Source organism: Scardinius erythrophthalmus (genome assembly GCF_964197995.2).
Source record: "Scardinius erythrophthalmus genome assembly, chromosome: 3".
In the NCBI taxonomy this organism is placed as follows: Eukaryota; Metazoa; Chordata; class Actinopteri; order Cypriniformes; family Leuciscidae; genus Scardinius; species Scardinius erythrophthalmus.
The window spans coordinates 40,614,579-40,634,562 of NC_138223.1; the positions used below are offsets into that span (position 1 = coordinate 40,614,579).

Sequence of the window (19,984 nt, forward strand, 5' to 3'; positions counted from 1 at the left end):
AATACCCATTTAAATGCTTAGGATGTTTGCGTTGTGAGAATATACAGGGAGACTTTAGATTTAAAAACTGTGTCTCGTTAGGCAATGTTTTCTCAGTCAAATCATAAAATTTCCTATTGATTCAATAGAACGCGTGAGCTTACTAGGGAATACCAATATGGCGGCGCGTTGGCTTCACTGTTTATGACGTCATGAGCTATCCAGTCATTCTATATAGATCAGTGGTTTGAACACATAATACACACGTGCATGATGTCACTGTTTTCACAAATTCACGTTTTTGTAGTTTACGCAGAGAAAATAATGGGATCGTTTGCAAAAACATGCGCTTTGAAACCCGTTTTTAAAAGTTTGTTTTCAGACCCCCAAAACGTCATTGTCGTGAAAATGACAATTTTTTACGTTTTTATTTCAAATGGTGTCGTGTAAACGCCCCCTAAAACTAAATCCATAAAATTATCCCATGATGGAAACCCCTATAAGGTTCTATATGAAACGCCTGAAAGAACCCTTTAAGGCCTTGTCCACTAATGCGTTTTTTTTTTTTGAAAACACATCTTTTTCTCTCCGTTTTGGCCTTCTGTCCACACTGAAGGCCCTTGCACACTGAGTCCGAAATTCGCATCCGAAATTTTTGCACGTTAAAAAATAAATACGACCTCACGTTATGCCAATCACATTGCCTCCGATACTTTTGTACATCGTTAAAAAATCGCTGCGAACGATCAGGTTCGATTCGCAGCAAGCATTTTGAATGGTGTTTTGACAATTCAGAGCTACCGAATCACAAATACGAAAAATTCGGACTCATGTGCAAGGACCTTGAGACAGCGTTTTTGTCCTGTGAAAACTGAGCTTTTTGAAAGCCTTTCCCAAGTAGATAAATTTGAAAACGGCGTTTCGCGTTGTAGTGTGGACTGTGAAAACGGAGGCATTTGAAAGCGATGACGCATGCTTGCTGCGAATTGAACTTGGTCCAATTTTTTTAACGATGTACAAAAGTATCGGAGGCAATGTGATTGACATAACGTGAGGTCGTATTTATTTTTTAAAGTGCAAAAATTTGGGATGCGAATTTCGGACTCAGTGTGCAAGGGCCTCTGGACAGAAGGCCAAAACGGAGAGAAAAAGATGTGTTTTCAAACAAAAACGCATTAGTGGACAAGGCCTTAAAGGGTTCTTTCAGGCGTTTCATATAGAACCTTATAGGGGTTTCCATCATGGGATAATTTTATGGATTTAGTTTTAGGGGGCGTTTACACGACACCGTTTGAAATAAAAACGTTAAAAAAATTCATTTTCACGACAATGACGTTTTGGGGGTCTGAAAACACAAACTTTTAAAAACGGGTTTCAAAGCGCATGTTTTTGCAAACGATCCCATTATTTTCTCTGTGTAAACTACATGTGATGCATATTGTGCCGATAGATATTCTTGTTTATAACGGTATTGTGCCTGTTATGTGCCATTCACTTTCTCACTGTTGCTAAAATATGTTACTTTGTACACTCTTCATATCGCAGTTCTGCAAAGATGAAAGAAAATGTTCTCGCATTTGCTGTCCTGCAGCCAAAACATAAGAGCAGTTGTGTTTTTAGACCAAACAAATAATGGTGAGTGAGTGCAACCTGGACACATCAAATAATGAGATATTTTGCTAAATAAAATCCTGCCAGAACAATAGCATGAGAACTTTATGTCTGTTTCATCTGTATCATCTCAGTGAGCTTTTTTCACATGCGCAGTAAAGGTGAATTTAGTGTTTTTCGAGGTTTCAGTGTGGAGGAGAAAGTGGTGTTGATGGAGAGCGCTTTGAAACGGAAACACCGTCTTCAAATGGCCTAAGTTTCTGTAGAACCTTTTCTTCTATATAGAGAGAGAGAGATTACTTTTTTGTCCATATACAGACAATCAAGGCACATAGGGGATAAAAGTAGAAGTAAACAGAAGGACTTGAGATCTGTAATGCAATATTATATCAATATCACCTGCCATAGAGTCATGTGTGGGGTACAATGCACAGTTACTGACACCTTATTTGGACTGTCACGGTCAGCTGTGAGCCGAAGCTGTGAGTGAAGAGCGCCATATTGTCAGGATTTAATTAAGACGAGGAGGAGAGTGAAGGGCAGGCGGCGTCTCAGTGTGGGATCAGGTGTGCGTAGAGGATGATGGTCTGTCACCCTGCAGCTATATACAAATTTTTTATTTATTTAACATTTAATAAGAGCCAATGAAGAGACTGAATATTCTCAAAGCACCGCTCACAAATTGTGGCTAATAGGACGTGACAGTGCTGTCACCACATAACCAGAATGCCCATGCCTCTTGTATAAAGAGTGCAACGTCTTTATCCAGCCCTCAATATTTTAATAATATTTTCAATGCAGCCTATATTTAATGTTGTAGATTAGAAATAATAAGCAGAATCATTGGATGTTAAGAGTTATTTAAGAATTGCATAAAGTTCAGTGACATTGAAAGTCAAATCTCAGACATTTAACGGATACATTTTTTTATAGGATCACTTTTGAAATCATCCATGCACAATATATATATATATTGGTCTCAGACTTTTGAACCCCACAATAAATAGGTAAAAATGTAGATGTATAATTTGGATTAGAGAGATTTTTTTGTAGAATTATTTTATATATATATACTTATTTTTACAATTTGATTTATAAGGCATTATAAATAATAATGCTTACAGAATGCTCAATACTGTTGTTTTATAATGAAAATTAACTTAAAGGGATTCAGACATGTATTTAACTATTTTCCATGTTAGGTTAATTAAACATTTAACTAGATAATAGATTATCTAGATATCAGTACAAACATGGTTGCCTATTTGTGTCTCCTAATGCTTTTTAGGGGACATGAAGGTGTAACGTGCCATACAAAAACAAAACGTGAGGGAGGTGCAGTATAGGAGAAGGACAGAGAGAGTAAATCAAGGTGTGTGTGTGTGTGTGTGTTGCACAAACATATGTAGGGCAAATATTCCACATGGAGCGGCGCCATGAGAGGAAGCGCTGGAGCTCTTCCAATTATTTAATGCAGCAGCAGCAAGTAAACAAAAGGGAGCTGTGATGGAGACGACAGCTGATGCAAAACTGATCAGACAACCGGGGAGAAGTTCTGATGTAATCTCCTGAAGCTTCTGGCCCCCTAGAGAGCTTCATACAGTGATGCAGGGGAATAGACTACGAAATATACTGTAAAAATGCATGAGAACTTGCTGGGTTTGCAGTTACAAGAGCTGCAGAATTCCCTGCAGTAAATGAAGCATTGCGTTTGGTTGCTTTCAGTGTGACCTAAAACTGGTGTTTTTTAATATGTAGCCCTGAAAATAAAGGCTTTTTAAATACTACATATGCGAGGACCTGGACGTGGAATTTTGTTCCTTTTATGAGAAAGGATTCACTCATAATTGTTTGACCTAGAACTACGTTGATGCCCTGGACTCTTAAAACTGCACTCTTTATTGGTGTCGATGGTTCCATGAAGAATCTTTAACATCCATGGAATCTTTCCATTCCACAAAAGGTTTTTTTTTTAATGTTCTTCACACTAAGAAAAAATATATTTTAAGAACTGTTCACTGAAAGGTTCTTTGGGAAACCAAAAATGGTTCTTCTATCAATGGCATCACTGCCAAAAACCTTTATTTTTAAGAGTTTATGACCAAGGTAAATTAATGATTACATATTTTTTGTATGCATATCAAATAAATATAAACATTCACTCATTCGCAAGACAAATTATTATTTAAAAAAAAATTATGGTAACACTTTAGTTTAGGGTCCAATTCTCACTATTAGTTGCTTATTAGAATGCATATTACTAGGATATTACCAGTTTATTAGTATTTATAAAGCACATATTAATGCCTTATTCTGCATGACCATTCTACATCCCTTAACCCTACCCCATACCTAAACATTATCGCTACAACTACCTTACTTACTATTAATAAGCAGTAAATAGTAGTTTATTGAGGCAAAAGTCATAGTTAATAGTGAGAATTGGACCCTAATCTAAAGTGTGACCAAAATCACTCCTATAGTGACAACATGCTTTAACCCATCACAAATCTAATTGCTGTTTTACCTCTTAATAAGAGCACTTAACCATTACTATTTCTCATACTTAGGGTTATATAATAATTATGAAACTTCAGGGCATGACTCACACCATTTGTACATGAGTTATACTTCAGATGATGTGACTTTTACTTCTCTAAGTGATCAGACTTAAGATTTTCACCTGGAAGATATGATGATAAAACAGGTGAAACAAATAGTTCCTTCACCACAGAAGGAAAGACCTTAGTCATATCTAGAGACGAGAAGATCACAGAGATCTGGATGTCATCTGTTATGACTTGGGCCAGTAAGCAACCACCCTAACAACCAACATGTAGCAAAAAATGCGCTAATAACCACACAGAACTCCTGTAGGGTGATAGCGAGATCAAATCTGAGATCCACAGGGAATCTATTAGCAGTCTTAATGACGGTATGAATAATAGAGAAGGACTGGTTTTAAAATGTGCATTCCTTTATATTTATCTGTGGGTTATAGGGCCTCCAGCGGCTGTGTACAGCCCCGTTCTGAGATCATGCTAAGCCTTTTGAAGCTTAAATGATCTAAATTCGGTTTGATGAAGATCTGTTTTTCATTATACAGCATTTACAAATAACATTCACATGAGATCTACAGATGTAACAGAAATGTAAACCTCCAAAATAATCCATGATGTATGTCACATCATTATTTCATTAATGTGAGTGATATTATTTAAAAGTTTTAGGTATAAAATACACATGCTAAATTGACTGCTAAAGACACTGCTATGAAATGCTTGCCAAACCATTTTAATATAAAATCATAAACAGGCTCTGTTTACACCAAGTATGATAATAAGCATTGTGAAGCTCATTCTTTTTTTCTAAATTAAAAAAAAAATATTCACAATAAATCAACAGTTACAAAAAAAAAATTAAAAATTCCAAACATATCTAGCCTACTAAAGTTTAAAAATATAGTCAACTAAACAAAGTAGGTAAAAAGGGTTATGCATACAATATGTAAATATGTTATGTAAATATGCATACATCTGCTGCTCGTCAGAACAGTGCATAATTTTGGGTAGTTAGAAGACTGCCATTCTGAACTAATACACATGCAGATAACTACATATTATCATTACTGTTATTATATTAATTATAATTATTGCCATAGCACTCTAAACATCGTTACAGCTTTACTATCACCATAAATAATCTTTATCTAAAAATATTTTCTGTTCCCCACATGACACTCAAATAACCATTAGTTTCTATATTTAACAAACTCTTCAGAAAACAAACGAGAGAAATCTCCCAACATGCTTGTCTCACGGAAGATCACATTGACCTCTCAATAGTCATGTTTCCACTGTCAGGCCAAAAGCGAGTCGCTTTTCCACTGTCACTCCCTGGGCTTAATCGGGCTCTCCTCTGGGTCAACGGCCAGTGGTTTTCGGCCCGCCGAATAACTTGGTCCAAAGCGAGCCAACTGGGGCATGAGTCATGAACAAAGGTGGGGTTTATCTGAGTCAGGAGAGGAACAACACCACTGCTCATTTCATATTAAATATCAGGCTACTTTAACATTTAAGACATAAAAAAAAAAAAATTGCTCAAAACTCACTTTCAGACACAGCGAGTGTTTGAAATAACTTCCTTTGCCTCCGATGGGGATTCTAATCAACGATTCAAACCTAATATGCGATGCTAAAGGCTACGTATGCTACGTTGTGATAATAAATACACATATTTTATGGAAAATACCAGAGACTGCTAGCAGAACGTAGACAAATCACATATGATTATAATCGTCTATTTATTCGGTTTAATGTTTTATCTGTCTCTTCCCTGTGCTTTTGTTGATACCGGACTAATGCTGCCTTCACATGCTATTGGAATTATCGTAAAGTTTCCTATTTAAAAAATAAAATTGGACATGAACTCAAGTCCAAATTGTAATGCAATGAGCTCGTAATCACGACCTCAGAAGTGGAAGTTGGAAATTTCCGATAGCACGTGAAGGCAGCATAAACGTACTCCGGTTAAGTCGTATAACTAATAATTCCTGTTTTCTTCTCGTGAGCTCCCCCTGTTGCTCTGGCTGAAAGGATAACAGTATAGTGAGACGGGAGAGATCGCATAATTTCGTGGAAAATTAATAGAAATGTCTTTCTTTCTAAAGAAATGTGACGTAAACAGGATATTTATCAATATTTGTCTAAATGCGTTAGCCTTTGGACTTAAAAAGCCTTAAAAGAGTTGTTTTGTGCATTCTTGTGATCGCAAATAAATGGAAGCAGGTACAACTGCATTGGTATGTGTTCTCTTTTTATGTGAAATGGTAAATACCAGTTTGATTGAGCATGATTGATGTGCACTCCTGACACAAATTAATAAATTACGGTCACTGTATCATTTTTTTATTGTAAAACATTGGTAAAATATTGATACTGGAATCTTAAGTCTTTAAGTAAAGACCAAACGTTTGCTTCTGTCATGCTCATTTTGTGATTAGCTAGTTTTCAGTCAGCTCAGCTGGTGAAACGGTGGGGTTGTGTGACGTTGTTCTATGCAGGTGTGTTAAGGGCTGGTTTTAGGGTAGTGCTGTGGGGCTACTGGTGCTCGAGGTCTGAGGCTATTGGCCCCACCCGGCACGTTGTTAGCCCTGGCTCGCACTGGCCCGACAGTGGAAAAGTGGCTAATGACAACCACACATCTTTCATTCTAGTACTGACGGCCGTGCACAACAGTTGGGTCGGCGGACATTTTGGAACATGGACCTCAAGTTGATGTTAACCTGCCTCCTCTTGTTCTTCTTGCCGGGAGGCGAAGACAAGGATTTTCTGATAACCGTCTGGGTGAGGATCTTCTCATGCTCCTTGATTTTGCACTGCAGGTGACTTTGAATGGCAAATCCCAAAGACTCTGGATCCACGGACGCTCCGTATACCTCCCATGTCATCCCTTGCTCGTCCCACACGACGTCATTTACACTCTTGGATTGCTTGGCCTTCTCTTCCTCTTGGTCATTTTTCTTACGCTCCAGCTTGGATGCTCCCTTCTGTTTCTTCTCTACCTTTTTACTTTGTGGTGTGGAGCTTGATGTTGGAGGAGTGGTCATTGCGATGTCCTTTGGAGGTTTTGCAGAACTAGCCTCCTTGGATTTCGATGCAGGAGGCTTGGCCGGTTTTACTGGCAGATCCTGGCAGACCTGAGCAGTTGTTGTCTTGGGTTCCTGCACACATGCTACATTATGTGGACCAGATGATGAAACCGCAGGTGAAGCTTGGCTCTGAAGGCGACAGGTAGTGTCGTTTGACTGTTTGCTTTGGCTGCAGGTCTCGATATTGATCTGATAAACGGGTTGAAGCGGCGAAAATCCTCTTTGGCTGTTGTGTTGAGGCTCTTTAGGCTTGGCCCCAAGCTTGGACTCTTCCTGAAGGTCAGCATCTACATGCACCATCACTGTGTCTGACTGTGTAGGCTTCACAGGGAGGATCGTACTGGATGCAATGACAGATGTGACCTCTGAGGGCGTCTTCATCCCAACAACCACTGCTATACTGTCAGTCTCCTCAGGTAGTAGGCCAACGGATCTCCGATGGGGTTGTAGAGACAGAAGACTAGGGCTAGTGGCTGTAGATTGACTGCAGACCGTAGCAACCGCCTGCACCTCCACATCATGCCGTTGCGTCCCGGGTTGGTCGCCAAACTCTACTGCTGAAGTCATGGTAGATGCCTCACGAAAGAGTTTACAGTGGACCTGCTTCTGCTCTTCAGGAACAGCTCCCTGCGTTTGGACCTCCTCATCAATCACTTCCGTGTGGACAGAGTGACTTGCACTGCTAGCTGAGGACACCAATGGGCATCCAGAAGAAGTCTCCTGAGAGGTTCTTGGTGGTTTAAAATCCTTTTTCATGCAGTCATTGCTACATTTGTCCTCTTTAACAGGCATATGATGGATGTCGTGTGGTTGTGGGGTCTGAGATCTTGTCCCAGGTACTGGTCCAGATGTTTCGTCAGCTGAGTGTTTGGTTTTAGGAGCATTGGTGGTGGATACCAGTTCAAACTGTGTACTGCTGATGCTTATGCTGGTGGTGCAACTCACATCTTTTGATCCAGACAAAAGTGGCATGTCCTTAATTGTTTTGTTGGTACTGGGAGCCCGAGTCTGGCTTGGCGTTTGATTATGCAGTGTCTCTTTGATTGCACTAGTTTCTTGAACTACTGATGCTTTGCTCTGTGCTTTGGGCTCATGTTGTTCATTTTCAAGTGCCTTTGTTGTGCTATTGCCATTTTCCTCCTTGTCAACGTTATATGTATTTGTAGATGATGGGCTGGATGTTGAAAGGACAGTTTTCGAATTTGAATTCATATCACAATCAGTTTTTCTACCTTCAGCACTCTTGGCACACTGACCCGAGGTCTTTATGTTTGCGTTACTGTTTTGAGGTCGCCTGTGATCTTCACTGCCATGGGATGGCATGTTTTTGTCTTCAAGGACAGTTCCTCCAAGAAGTGTGGTGTGGGAATCTTTGATGGAGGAATTGAGATGCATATTATCCTGATCTGAGCAATCCTGATTTAAGTTTAACTTTGGCTCAATGTCCCAGTTAGCATTTAACTCTTTATTTCCCAGCACATCTATACTGGCGAGCTGAGGCATCATCTGGACAGTGACAGTCCTTTTGGGGTTTGGTACATTTTCCATGTTGAATCCCTTTTATGTGATGGAAATCCAAAGTCAAAATATTCCAGTTTGGTCCCCCTTTTAAAGCCTGATATTGTCCCGTTCAAGGCTTCCCTAGAGCAGAGAGATAAAAAATAATTTTAGAAACACAAGGGGAGACATACCAACTGCTGTCTTTTTATGATCATTATGAATGAACTGTGTGAGAATCTGCCTGAACATTTATCTGCAAACTATATACAGTTATAAGGGAACACAATACAAATAGTAAAGCATTTCAGTGATGCAGTGTAAATGTTTGAGGTCATTTATAACTGTACAGAACAGCTCGATAGGAAGTTCCAATAAAATAAAGCAAAAGTACAACTAATCCATCATAAGCCATTACTCGTAGCAGTGTCATCCTTTACTTGTTCTGTAAAGCATTATATCAATAAATAAAACAGTTTTTGCAACATCAATTACACTGCGCAACACAGGCTTATCACACACACACACACACACACACACACACACACACACACACACACACACACACACACACACACACACAAAAGCATTAAACTATAAAACGCATTGTTTCATATATTTCTTATTATTAAATATTCAGAAGGACAGATTTAGTATCTAGTGCCAAATTATTCAACATTTGATATATTGGGAATATTCAAACAATCCCAGAGGTTTTCATTGGTATGTGATGCTCCATTCATCCTATTCATTAGCAAATTATTTAGATAATGCACAACAACACATTTTCTCAATATCACTCTTAAAAATAAAGATTCTTTATTGGCATCGATGGTTCCGTGCTTTCCATTCCACAAAAATGTCTTTATAGTGGAAAATGTTCTTCACACTAATAAAAAAAAAAGGTTGTTTAAGAACTGTTCACTGAAAGGTTCTTTGAGGAACCAAAAGTAGTTCTTCTATGCTATGGCATCACTGCAAAAAAAAAAAAAGACTTTTGTAACCATTATTTTTAAGAGTGTATTTGAAAATGATGATTAGCAATATATTTTATGACAATTTTATTAGTAAAAATAAAATCAGAAAGTCAGTATTTCAATTCATTCTACCACATTCTGTATCATTCTCTATTCTGAAGAGCTGGTGAGCAATTATTCTGTATTTGACCTTAGCAACTCAAATAGCCCCGAGGAGCCTCAAAAATGGAAATCTGACAGTCAGACACAAACCACAGCTGATCAGCCTCAACAACACTGAACAATGATAGTTTCACCAAAGAATCCTACAAAAGCATTCAAGGTTTTATAGTATTCTGAGCATGCAGAAGTTTCATTAAGCATCATGTATCCATAATACAACAGCTACTTTTTACAATATTACAATATTTATCATACTAGATCACTAAAAATGCTTTGTTTATAGACCAATATATAAGCTGACATACCGTAGATTAATCAGCTGGTGCATATAGCATGCATAACAGGTCCAAAATGAATCAACATATTACGTTTTATGTACATATCGGCAATTACATTAACCATTGGACTAATGACAATGACAAACCCATCAGTTTACCACTAATATGCATATATGAACAAAACAGTTCTTTCTGCTGCAGAAAGCACTTTTGGTGAAGTTTGTATAGTTATGGTGTATAATCAGTGCAAAGTATTTTACATTTTCTTCCTTTTCAGTTGATAACAAACATTAGAGGAAGTCTGTGACACACATACACACACACACACACACATAATAAAAATAATAAAAAAGGAAACACTGCGCCAGTGCGATTCACTGGCCACTGCGTAAACATTCACTCTAATCGTCTGACAAAAGCATGAAAGTCAATTACGCCAAGTCTCAAATCGTGACCTGACATGTCATTGATGAGAGCCGCTCGGAGGACGGTCGCATCTGCAGGAGGATGGGGGTGGGGAACACACCGTTAAACATTATTAAGTTCTGGCGTCAGTGTCTCATAGATTAAATGTTAATTTCCACATCCAGCAGATATCCCACAGGAACATACATAAAGCCAGAGAAATGCCTCTTTCTCAGAAGCTGGTTAACACTCTACACAAATGACCCTAAAAATAATCCATTTTAATAGGACGAAGTCTCGCATATTGATCGGGGCTGTAAATAAGACGACATACTGCAATCCATGCAATCATTTACAAAGAGACACTCACGTTTCATTTGCAAGCACTAGCAAACTCATCTTTAAATTGGGTTATGTGTGCGTGCACAATCACACACATTTTTCATTGACTTCTGCTGATTTTATAGTGAGCAAATGATATTCAGTTTCTCACCCTTAAATGATATTCAATCCCCTATCACTAAATATTTTGCATTCTGCAATTGTATATACAATTTAAAATCATTGGCCACAGTGAAGCTGATTTCAGGCTTTTCTATCCTTGAGGGTGCATTTGGTCCCCCACAATATAGGCAAAACTTGACCTACACACACACACACACACAAACAAACACACACAGTAGGACAAAATGCCAGACAAAGTCTAAATAGCACTATGCATTATTATGATTAATGAATTAAAACCAGATTAACTGGCCATATCTCTTAAATCTGAGAATTTGCTAGTAATACTAACCATTATCTTGAGAAAACCATATGAAAAATATAAGAAAAAGCTTTGCATTAGAAAAATTTTGTTGACGTTTAAAGATTTTTTCCTAAAAAAATGCTGAACCCACCCATTCATATACAAATCCTTGCCTTGACTCGTATCGAAATCCCATAACTTGACCTTGTTGGCAAATGCATCATTGTGATGTATCCCTGTAGGAGCTGCAGATAAGAAACGCGCATAAAAATCCTACCTGGTACGTCTGCGTTTGTATCACATCATTTTCCGTTTGATTAGTGCGCTATTGACGCGCTGCTCGTGCACTAGTTAGTGCACTCGACGGATTATCAATGAAAGAATGTTAGGCGCGTGTCAGTGAGATAAAACCACGCCTTCCAAGCGCATCCGAAGCGCAAGTTCACTCAGCCTGTGGCGGGTGGCAGGAGGAAGCGTGCTGTTCTCTCCATCACCGCTAGATGACGCCATCGTTCCAGTTAAATATAAAAAAACAAGAGGATGTCTCAGAAGGAAATTCCTTCAGGTCCTTCCATATTAAATGTCTTAATACATTGGATGAAACATTTTCTTCTTGAAAATGGAAATAATATTGGGTTATTTTCTTTGCACAGTATCACAACATTAATGGTTTGGGATTTAAATGAATTTGAAATCATTTAATATTTTATTAGGAAAGTTTCAAGGTTTTTCATAATTTTTTTCCCCTTTCTCTAATCAAACAATTTTAAACAAAATATGTCTGGGAATAGTGTTGAATTTGGTGGGCTGCACCATTTTGGCCGTTACCCTTTTCACCCTTGTGAAACACATGAGTCTGAAATTAGTTCTGAAATTAACTTCGAGCTGGCATCCTCAGGTAAACTCATTTTCAGTCCTTCACTTACTGTAGCAATGTCTACCTTTAATTTTCATGTCATTGTGCAAATAATCATGTTATAATTAATAACGTGTCTAAGCTTGACGATAGCATATTTGTTATAAATACTTTCTTAAAAGTAGGGTAGGCAATTTCAGAGAGGCTAGCAATAGCAAGCTGACTTAAGGCCTGTTCACACCGGGACGAATTTCACGCGCGATATTCGCCGACGTTTAACGCCTAACGTGACTAAACAAAGGGCGCCAATGTGAGTGTGCACACCGCCGCGAAAAACGCCACGGGTAAAAGCGTCATTTTTTAAAAAACGCCTCGGGTTCGTTTTTTTGGTTTGACGCGCCGCGTCAAAAACTATCCGACCAATGAGATTGCCGCTTTTGTTCACGTGTCTGGAGCTTCTGAAGTTACAGTAAAACACAACTTGGGGGCGCTCAAACACAAAACGGTCTTGCCGAGCACACATACGTAACGGCAAAGAAGATATACACCAAGTAGCGTCTACACTGCCGGGAAGAAATAAGACGAGGAAGATGCAAGGCAAGATGAATGTAGAGCTGCTGGTCTCGTTGGTGTCGGAACATAAAGAACTATATGACAAACGCGACAGCGACTACAAACATCTTGATAAAAGAGAACTGTTATGGAGTGGTTTCTGTTTTACATTAAGCGCCATCTAATGTCAGGGAATGAATTTGCATGTTCACTCGGCTCATTGTCAGCGAAAATCGCTTGGGTGTGAACACAAAAAACGCGTTGAAAAACGCTGGCGAATAACGCAAGCCGATATTCTTCCCGGTGTGTAGGGCCCTTTAGACAGCATGAGATCCCAGTTTGCAACGCGGCATGAGACGCGGTGTTAAACTACCTCATGTCTTAAAGCACATAACATTAGAATAATAATGAACGTAAACATCATACAGAGCTCTGACTTGACTGCTGCAGATACATATCAGCATTGATAGTGTTGACAATGACACTGAAACGCTTAAACCTGAATCTGAGGACTTGAACATCTCCTCGTCACGGTTTGCCATGTCATAATAACGGCGTAGACACGGCATGAACGCAGCATAAGCTGGTTGTTTTGGTTCAGGACGAACTGTAAAAGGCTGTTGCTTGTTTGCAGCGCTCGTTGACTGTATGTCAATAGGCTTGGCATAGCGTTGCGTAACGTGCTGATGACGTGTGACGTGTTGCGCAAGCAGGTGCGTGGAGGTATGGAAATACTGTTGGAAATTTTTGGTCCTGAGACTTCAAAAGATATGTTCATATTTTAATATTTAGACCAGTTATATTATTGATTGGTATCAGGATGTGAAGAGAGTTTCAACCAGAACCAGAAAAAATTGCCTATACCTTTAAATGAAAACACAAGCACATCCTGCGTTCAAAATAGACTCAAATGCACTGAGGTTCACCACCAGACGTCACTGTCATCACATGTCGGACTTGTCTTTTTTCCAATTAATAAACTTTGTGGCTTTTTTCCTAACATTTGTATAAGGTCAAAAAACTCTTTAACAAATCATAAACATTTACAGCGATTATCATCTTCCCATGTCTGAAACTTTCCCCAAATTTGGATTTCATCAACTTTATGAACGGTAAGTTGTTCTGAACTAAACATTATAGGCTAAATAAGCCATTGGCGTGTGTTGAAATCAATCACTGAAACAGTTAATAGTTAGTAGTTGGTTAATTAATAAATAAGCAATATATTTTTTTCCTCAGACCTCGATTAAGATCTTTCGTGGCCTGCTGTGCCGACGCCATCTTAATCTCAAGACGTGTTACTGTCCGCTGTTTGTTCTGAGGTATGGATAATAACTCTCTAGACTCCTACAAAATCAGTCTTCAAATAGCATATTAATTAGAAACAACTTCATCCCGAGTTTGTTGTTTAAAAACGATGGCATAACCGTCTCATCAACAAACGTCATGTTACATGTTCACCGCTAGGTGTCACTGTTATCAGTGTTGTGATTTGGTCCAGTCAGTCATTTGTAACCAGTGTCAATTATTTCCCAAAATCTGTTTTGCACAGTTTAGTGAATATTGTGTGAAAATTTAGTTGTTCATAGAAATTTCATAAATTGTTATACATCCGCTAGACATGTATGGATATATATATATATATATATAAAGAAAATGCAAGGTATTAAGAAAGTAAGAACCAGAAATAAAATAACTTAAATTAGAACTGATTAGCAGGAGATAAAAAAGATAATTAAATGGGGTGCACATAATTAGTCAGTAGAATGTGAGGCTAAATAGATGTGTTTTCAGTCTGAAATGTGAGGCAAATGTTGGATCACAATGATTAGGAACCACAGTTTCCACAAATCCCTTCACTCGATTGGGATGTTCTCTTTTATTCTGGACGGCAAGGGCAGTGACTGTAACATCAAGCGTATTTTGCAGTATTAATAAACACGTATTTATACTGATTTCGTCAGGCTCAGAAAATTCTTCAAAAAGAACACGAAGAATGGCCTTCTCAGCTGCCATAGTTGCAACTCTTGCGTCATCAGAACAGTGATGACAAAACCGTTTCCGTTTAAAATACGTTTTGAAACTTTTTGTCGGCGCTGAACTAAATGAACATTTTTGTTTTCTTCACACTTTGTTCTAATGCATCAAATGAAAACACAATACAGACACCAACGGTCTCCGGCACGGACACCAACGTGTCCGGCACGGACACCAACCACTACGGCACGGACACTAACGTCTCCGGCATGGACACTACCGTCTCCGGTAAAGACACCACCGTCTCCGGCACGGACACCACCGTCTCCAGCACGGACACCACCGTCTCCGGTAAGGACACCACCGTCTCCGGCACGGACACCACCGTCTCCAGCACGGACACCACCGTCTCCGGTAAGGACACCACTGTCTCCGGTAAGGACACCACCGTCTCCGGCACGGACACCGCCGTCTCCGTTAAGGACACCACCATCTCCGGCATGGACACCACCGTCTCCTGCACGGACACTAACGTCTCCGGCATGGACACCACCATCTCCGGCACGGACGCCACCGTCTCCTGCACGGACACTAACGTCTCCGGCATGGACACCACCGTCTCCGGTAAGGACACCACCGTCTCCAGCACGGACACCACCGTCTCCTGCACGGACACTAACGTCTCCGGCATGGACACCACTGTCTCCGGTAAGGACACCACCGGCACGGACACCACCGTCTCCGGCACGGACACAGGCACGGACACCACTGTCTCCGGTAAGGACACCACCGTCTCCGGCACGGACACCACCGTCTCCGGCACGGACACAGGCACGGACACCACTGTCTCCGGTAAGGACACCACCGTCTCCAGCACGGACACCACCGTCTCTGGCACGGACACAGGCACGGACACCACTGTCTCCGTTAAGGACACCACCGTCTCCAGCACGGACACCACCGTCTCCGGCACCGTCTCCGGCACGGACACCACCGTCTCCTGCACGGACACTAACGTCTCCAGCATGGACACCATCCGTCTCCGGTAAGGACACCACCGTCTCCGGTAAGGACACCACCGTCTCTGGCACGTACACCACCGTCTCCGGCACGGACACAGGCACGGACACCACCGTCTCCGGTAAGGACACCACCGTCTCCGGCACGGACACCACCGTCTCCGGCACGGACACAGGCACGGACACCACTGTCTCCGGTAAGGACATCACCGTCTCCAGCACGGACACCACCGTCTCCGGCACAGACTCCGGCACGGACACCGGCGTCACCGGTAAGGACACCACCGTCTCCGGCACGGACACTAACGTCTCCGGCATGGACACCATCCGTCTCCGGTAAGGACACCACCGTCTCCGGCACAGACACCACCGTCTCTGGCACAGACACCACCGTCTCCAGCACGGACATCAACGTCTCCGGCACGGACATCAACGTCTCCAGTAAAGACACCACCGTCTCCAGCACAGACACCACCGTCTCCGGCACGGACACAGGCATGGACACCACCGTCTCCGGCACGGACACCAACGACTACGGCACGGACACCAATGTCTCCGGCACGGACACCGCCGTCTCTGGTAAGGACACCACCGTCTCCGGCACGGACACCACTGTCTCCTGCACGGATACCACCTTCTCCGGCACGGACACAACCGTCTCCGGCACGGATACCAGCACGGACACCACCGTCTCCGGTAAGGACACCACCGTCTCCGGCACGGACACCACTGTCTCCTGCACGGACACTAACGTCTCTGGCATGGACACCACCGTCTCCGGTAAGGACACCACCTTCTCCGGCACGGACACCACCTTCTTCCGCACGGACACCACCGTCTCCGGCACGGATACCAGCACGGACACCACCGTCTCCGGTAAGGACACCACCGTCTCCGGCACAGACACCACCGTCTCCAGCACAGACACCACCGTCTCCGGCACGGACACAGGCATGGACACCACTGTCTCCGGCACCGACACCAACGTGTCCGGCACGGTCACCAATGTCTGCGGCACCGACACCAACGTGTCCGGCACGGTCACCAATGTCTGCGGCACAGACATTAATGTCTCTGGCACGGACACCAACGTGTCCGGCACGGACACCACCGTCTCCGGCACGGACATCAACGTCTCTGGCACGGACATCAACGTCTCCGGTCAGGACACCACCGTCTCCAGCACAGACACCACTGTCTCCGGCATGGACTCTGGCACAGTCTCCGGCACAGTCCGTCTCCGGCTTGGACACCAACGTGTCCGGCACGACACCACCGTCTCCGGCACCGACACCACCGTCTCCGGCACCGACACCAACGTGTCCGGCACGGACACCAATGTCTCCGGCACAGACACTAATGTCTCTGGCACGGACACTACCGTCTCCGGCTCGGACACCAACGTGTCCGGCACGACACCACCGTCTCCTGCACCGACACCAACGTGTCTCTCACGGACACCAACAGCTCCGGCACGGACACCACCGTCTCCGGTAAGGACACTAATGTCTCCGGCATGGACACTACCGTCTCCGGCACGGACACCACCGTCTCCGATAAGGACACTAATGTTTCCGGCACGGACACCAACATGTCCGGCACGACACCACCGTCTATGGTAAGGACACTAATGTCTCCGGCACGGACACTAATGTCTCTGGCACGGACACTACTGTCTCCGGCTCGGACACCAACGTGTCCGGCACGACACCAACGTGTCCGGCACGACACCAACGTGTCCGGCACGACACCAACGTGTCCGGCACGACACCACCGTCTCCGGCACAGACACCAATGTCTCCGGCACGACACCACCGTCTCTGGTAAGGACACTAATGTCTCCGGCACGGACCCTAATGTCTCTGGCACGGACACTACCGTCTCCAGCTCAGACACCACCGTCTCCGGCACCAACACCAACGTGTCCGGTACGACACCACCGTCTCCAACACCAACGTGTCCGGCACGACACCACCGTCTCCGGCACGGACACCAACATGTCCGGCACCGACACCAACGTGTCCGGCACCGACACCAACGTGTCCGGCACGGACACTACCGTTTCCGGCACGGACACCACCGTCTCCGGTAAGGACACTAATGTTTCTGGCATGGACACCACCGTCTCCGGTAAGGACACCACCGTTTCCGGCACGGACACTGGCAAGGACACCAATGTCTCCGGAACGGACAGCAACGTCTCCGGAAAGGACACCCCCATCTCCTGCACGGACACCAACTTCTCTGGCACGGACACCACCGTCTCCGGAAAATATTTTTTTTAAAAGATCTAATTTGTATAGAATATTTGTATAGTAACATTTCTGTAGAATAACATTATATTTAGAGTATATTTTTCATCAGTTGAATGCATAAATTTAAAAGAATAAATATATGAAAAACAAAGACATGTTTCCATATGTTTTATGATATAGACCTATATATATAACCATTATATGTTTCATATAATGGTTAATAATTTTATATAAACTTTACAGTATATGTGTCCTCTTGTTCTGAGAGATTTGAGAACTACTAAACACTTCTTGTGTTTGTTGAGTCCACTATGCAGTGTAGTGATGTGAAGGCAAGAATATGTTAGAAAGCCTCATACAGAATGATCACAACAGTTTATTTATCATATTTGATATTTTGAAATGACTCTAAGGGACTCAGTTTTCTCTCATTCTCTGAGGCTACGTTACACTTTCTTCTCTAAAGTGGAGAAGGTGTCCACCCTCCACATATGTCCCACAAAGACAGCATCTGTTACTCTTTGAACCTTCCTCCCAGACTGGACCTGCTGTTGCCATGGAGACACCCCCACCCCACATCCTCCTCTAAATCCTCCCTGACTTCATACAAACTAAGGTCATCCCACCATTGGATGAAAGACTGAAAATGATAACATCTATCCATCCATCTATCTATCTATCTATCATCTATCCATCTATTTATCTACCATCTTATCTATCTATCTATCTATCTATCTATCTATCTATCTATCTATCTATCTGTCTGTTTGTCTGTCTGTCAGTTAGAGGTTTATCCTTCCACTCTTTCAGTCGTTGATCTCTTTATTTGACATCAAGGACAATTAAGAGAATGTCACATCTCATGTTCGTCTCGGGAGGCACTTTCACTCAGAGGTCATTCTGTCTCAAGGACAAACATCCAACAACACCAGCTCATTCCATAATCCATAAATATTTACATATGTCAAGACCTACATGAAATCTGCTTGTGTAGAACTCTGCAGAAAGCGGCAAGATTTCCCAAAAGATTTCTGCATGAAAATCTACAGATTCCTTAGTTTATTTTATTACTAATTTATTTTAGTGTTAAAGTAGCCTACTCTCAGCTCCATTGATCACCATTTTTACTTAATTTACCCCCACAAAACAGCACAGAAAATGCCCATAAGGTCAGTAAATTCCATCTGGGTCTGCATATGACTTAGCTGAGAATCACAAAGCAGACATGACACATGACATGGATCCCAGCCGCATGATTGTGCTCATGCATCAGGTGTGTGTGAACCGTCTTAAGGAGTTAAGTGCTTTAAGACCTTGCAATTCCCTCACAGTCAGGTATTAGACACGTTGACAAAGCCGTGTGTAATCTGTCATAGCACAGGGATTACAGTACGGCCGCGGTAGCGCGGTTGAGGTCGGACAAAATGGCGGAATAAAGGGAAACAAATTGTAGAGTAATCTCCTGAGAGAAGACGCTCGGGCCAAGGGGGTTCCCTCGGAAAACTCCATTTTGTCTCTCTTTCCGCCCTCGGGGACTTCTCGCAATCCCATAATCCCCCTTGTTTGATGTTTGAGAGCTGATGGCGATGCTGAGGACGGCCCAGAAAGGGTCTTTGTGTGTGCCGTGTGGCTGCAGAACTATCAAGGGTTTGAATGACATGGCAAGAGGGGAGAGAGACGGGTAACTTTAGCTTAATCTAGGCTTAGCGCTGCTACACACACACTCGCTCACAGGTGTGTGTGGCCCTCTGGCTTTGTGGGGATGGTCGGACCCAAACCTCTCTCTGTATCTCACCCCAAGGATCAATACAGCTCTTGAGGCCAAGGATCTGCGAGAGAGAGGCCCAGGGCCTCGGATTAACTCGGGCTCCACCCCTCCGGTCCAGAGCTAGTTTAGATTTCATTTCTGCTCACGACTTTAACCGTTAACACTTTTTAATAAGAAGTCATTCATCTGCTGCTCGACGCTGAGCAGAACCTGGGTAGGGTTGCACGAGTTGTTCGTAAGGTTTAATTGC

At 42.5% G+C, this 19,984-nt stretch overlaps 1 protein-coding gene across 3 annotated transcripts; it reads right to left on the reverse strand.

Annotated features, from left to right (window-relative positions):
• Nucleotides 1-4,869: 4,869 nt before the first annotated feature.
• On the reverse strand, nt 4,870-11,680 carry gprin3b (GPRIN family member 3b). 3 transcript variants are annotated; one of them, XM_081360850.1, is made up of 2 exons: nt 11,585-11,680; nt 4,870-8,881 (listed from the first exon to the last, which is right to left on the reverse strand). In XM_081360850.1, the coding sequence occupies exon 2, from the start codon at nt 8,786-8,788 to the stop codon at nt 6,797-6,799; it is 1,992 nt and encodes a 663-aa protein (XP_081216976.1). In that variant the 5' UTR covers nt 8,789-8,881; nt 11,585-11,680; the 3' UTR covers nt 4,870-6,796. The 3 variants fall into 3 exon arrangements, with proteins under 3 accessions (XP_081216976.1, XP_081216978.1, XP_081216977.1); XM_081360852.1 differs by having other exon boundaries at nt 11,356-11,669; XM_081360851.1 differs by having other exon boundaries at nt 11,459-11,665.
• Between the last annotated feature and the right edge of the window lie 8,304 nt (nt 11,681-19,984).

Excerpts from the sequence above, each read along its gene's own strand:
- gprin3b (XM_081360850.1), bottom strand. The coding sequence starts at position 8,788 with ATGGAAAATGTACCAAACCCCAAAAGGACTGTCACTGTCCAGATGATG.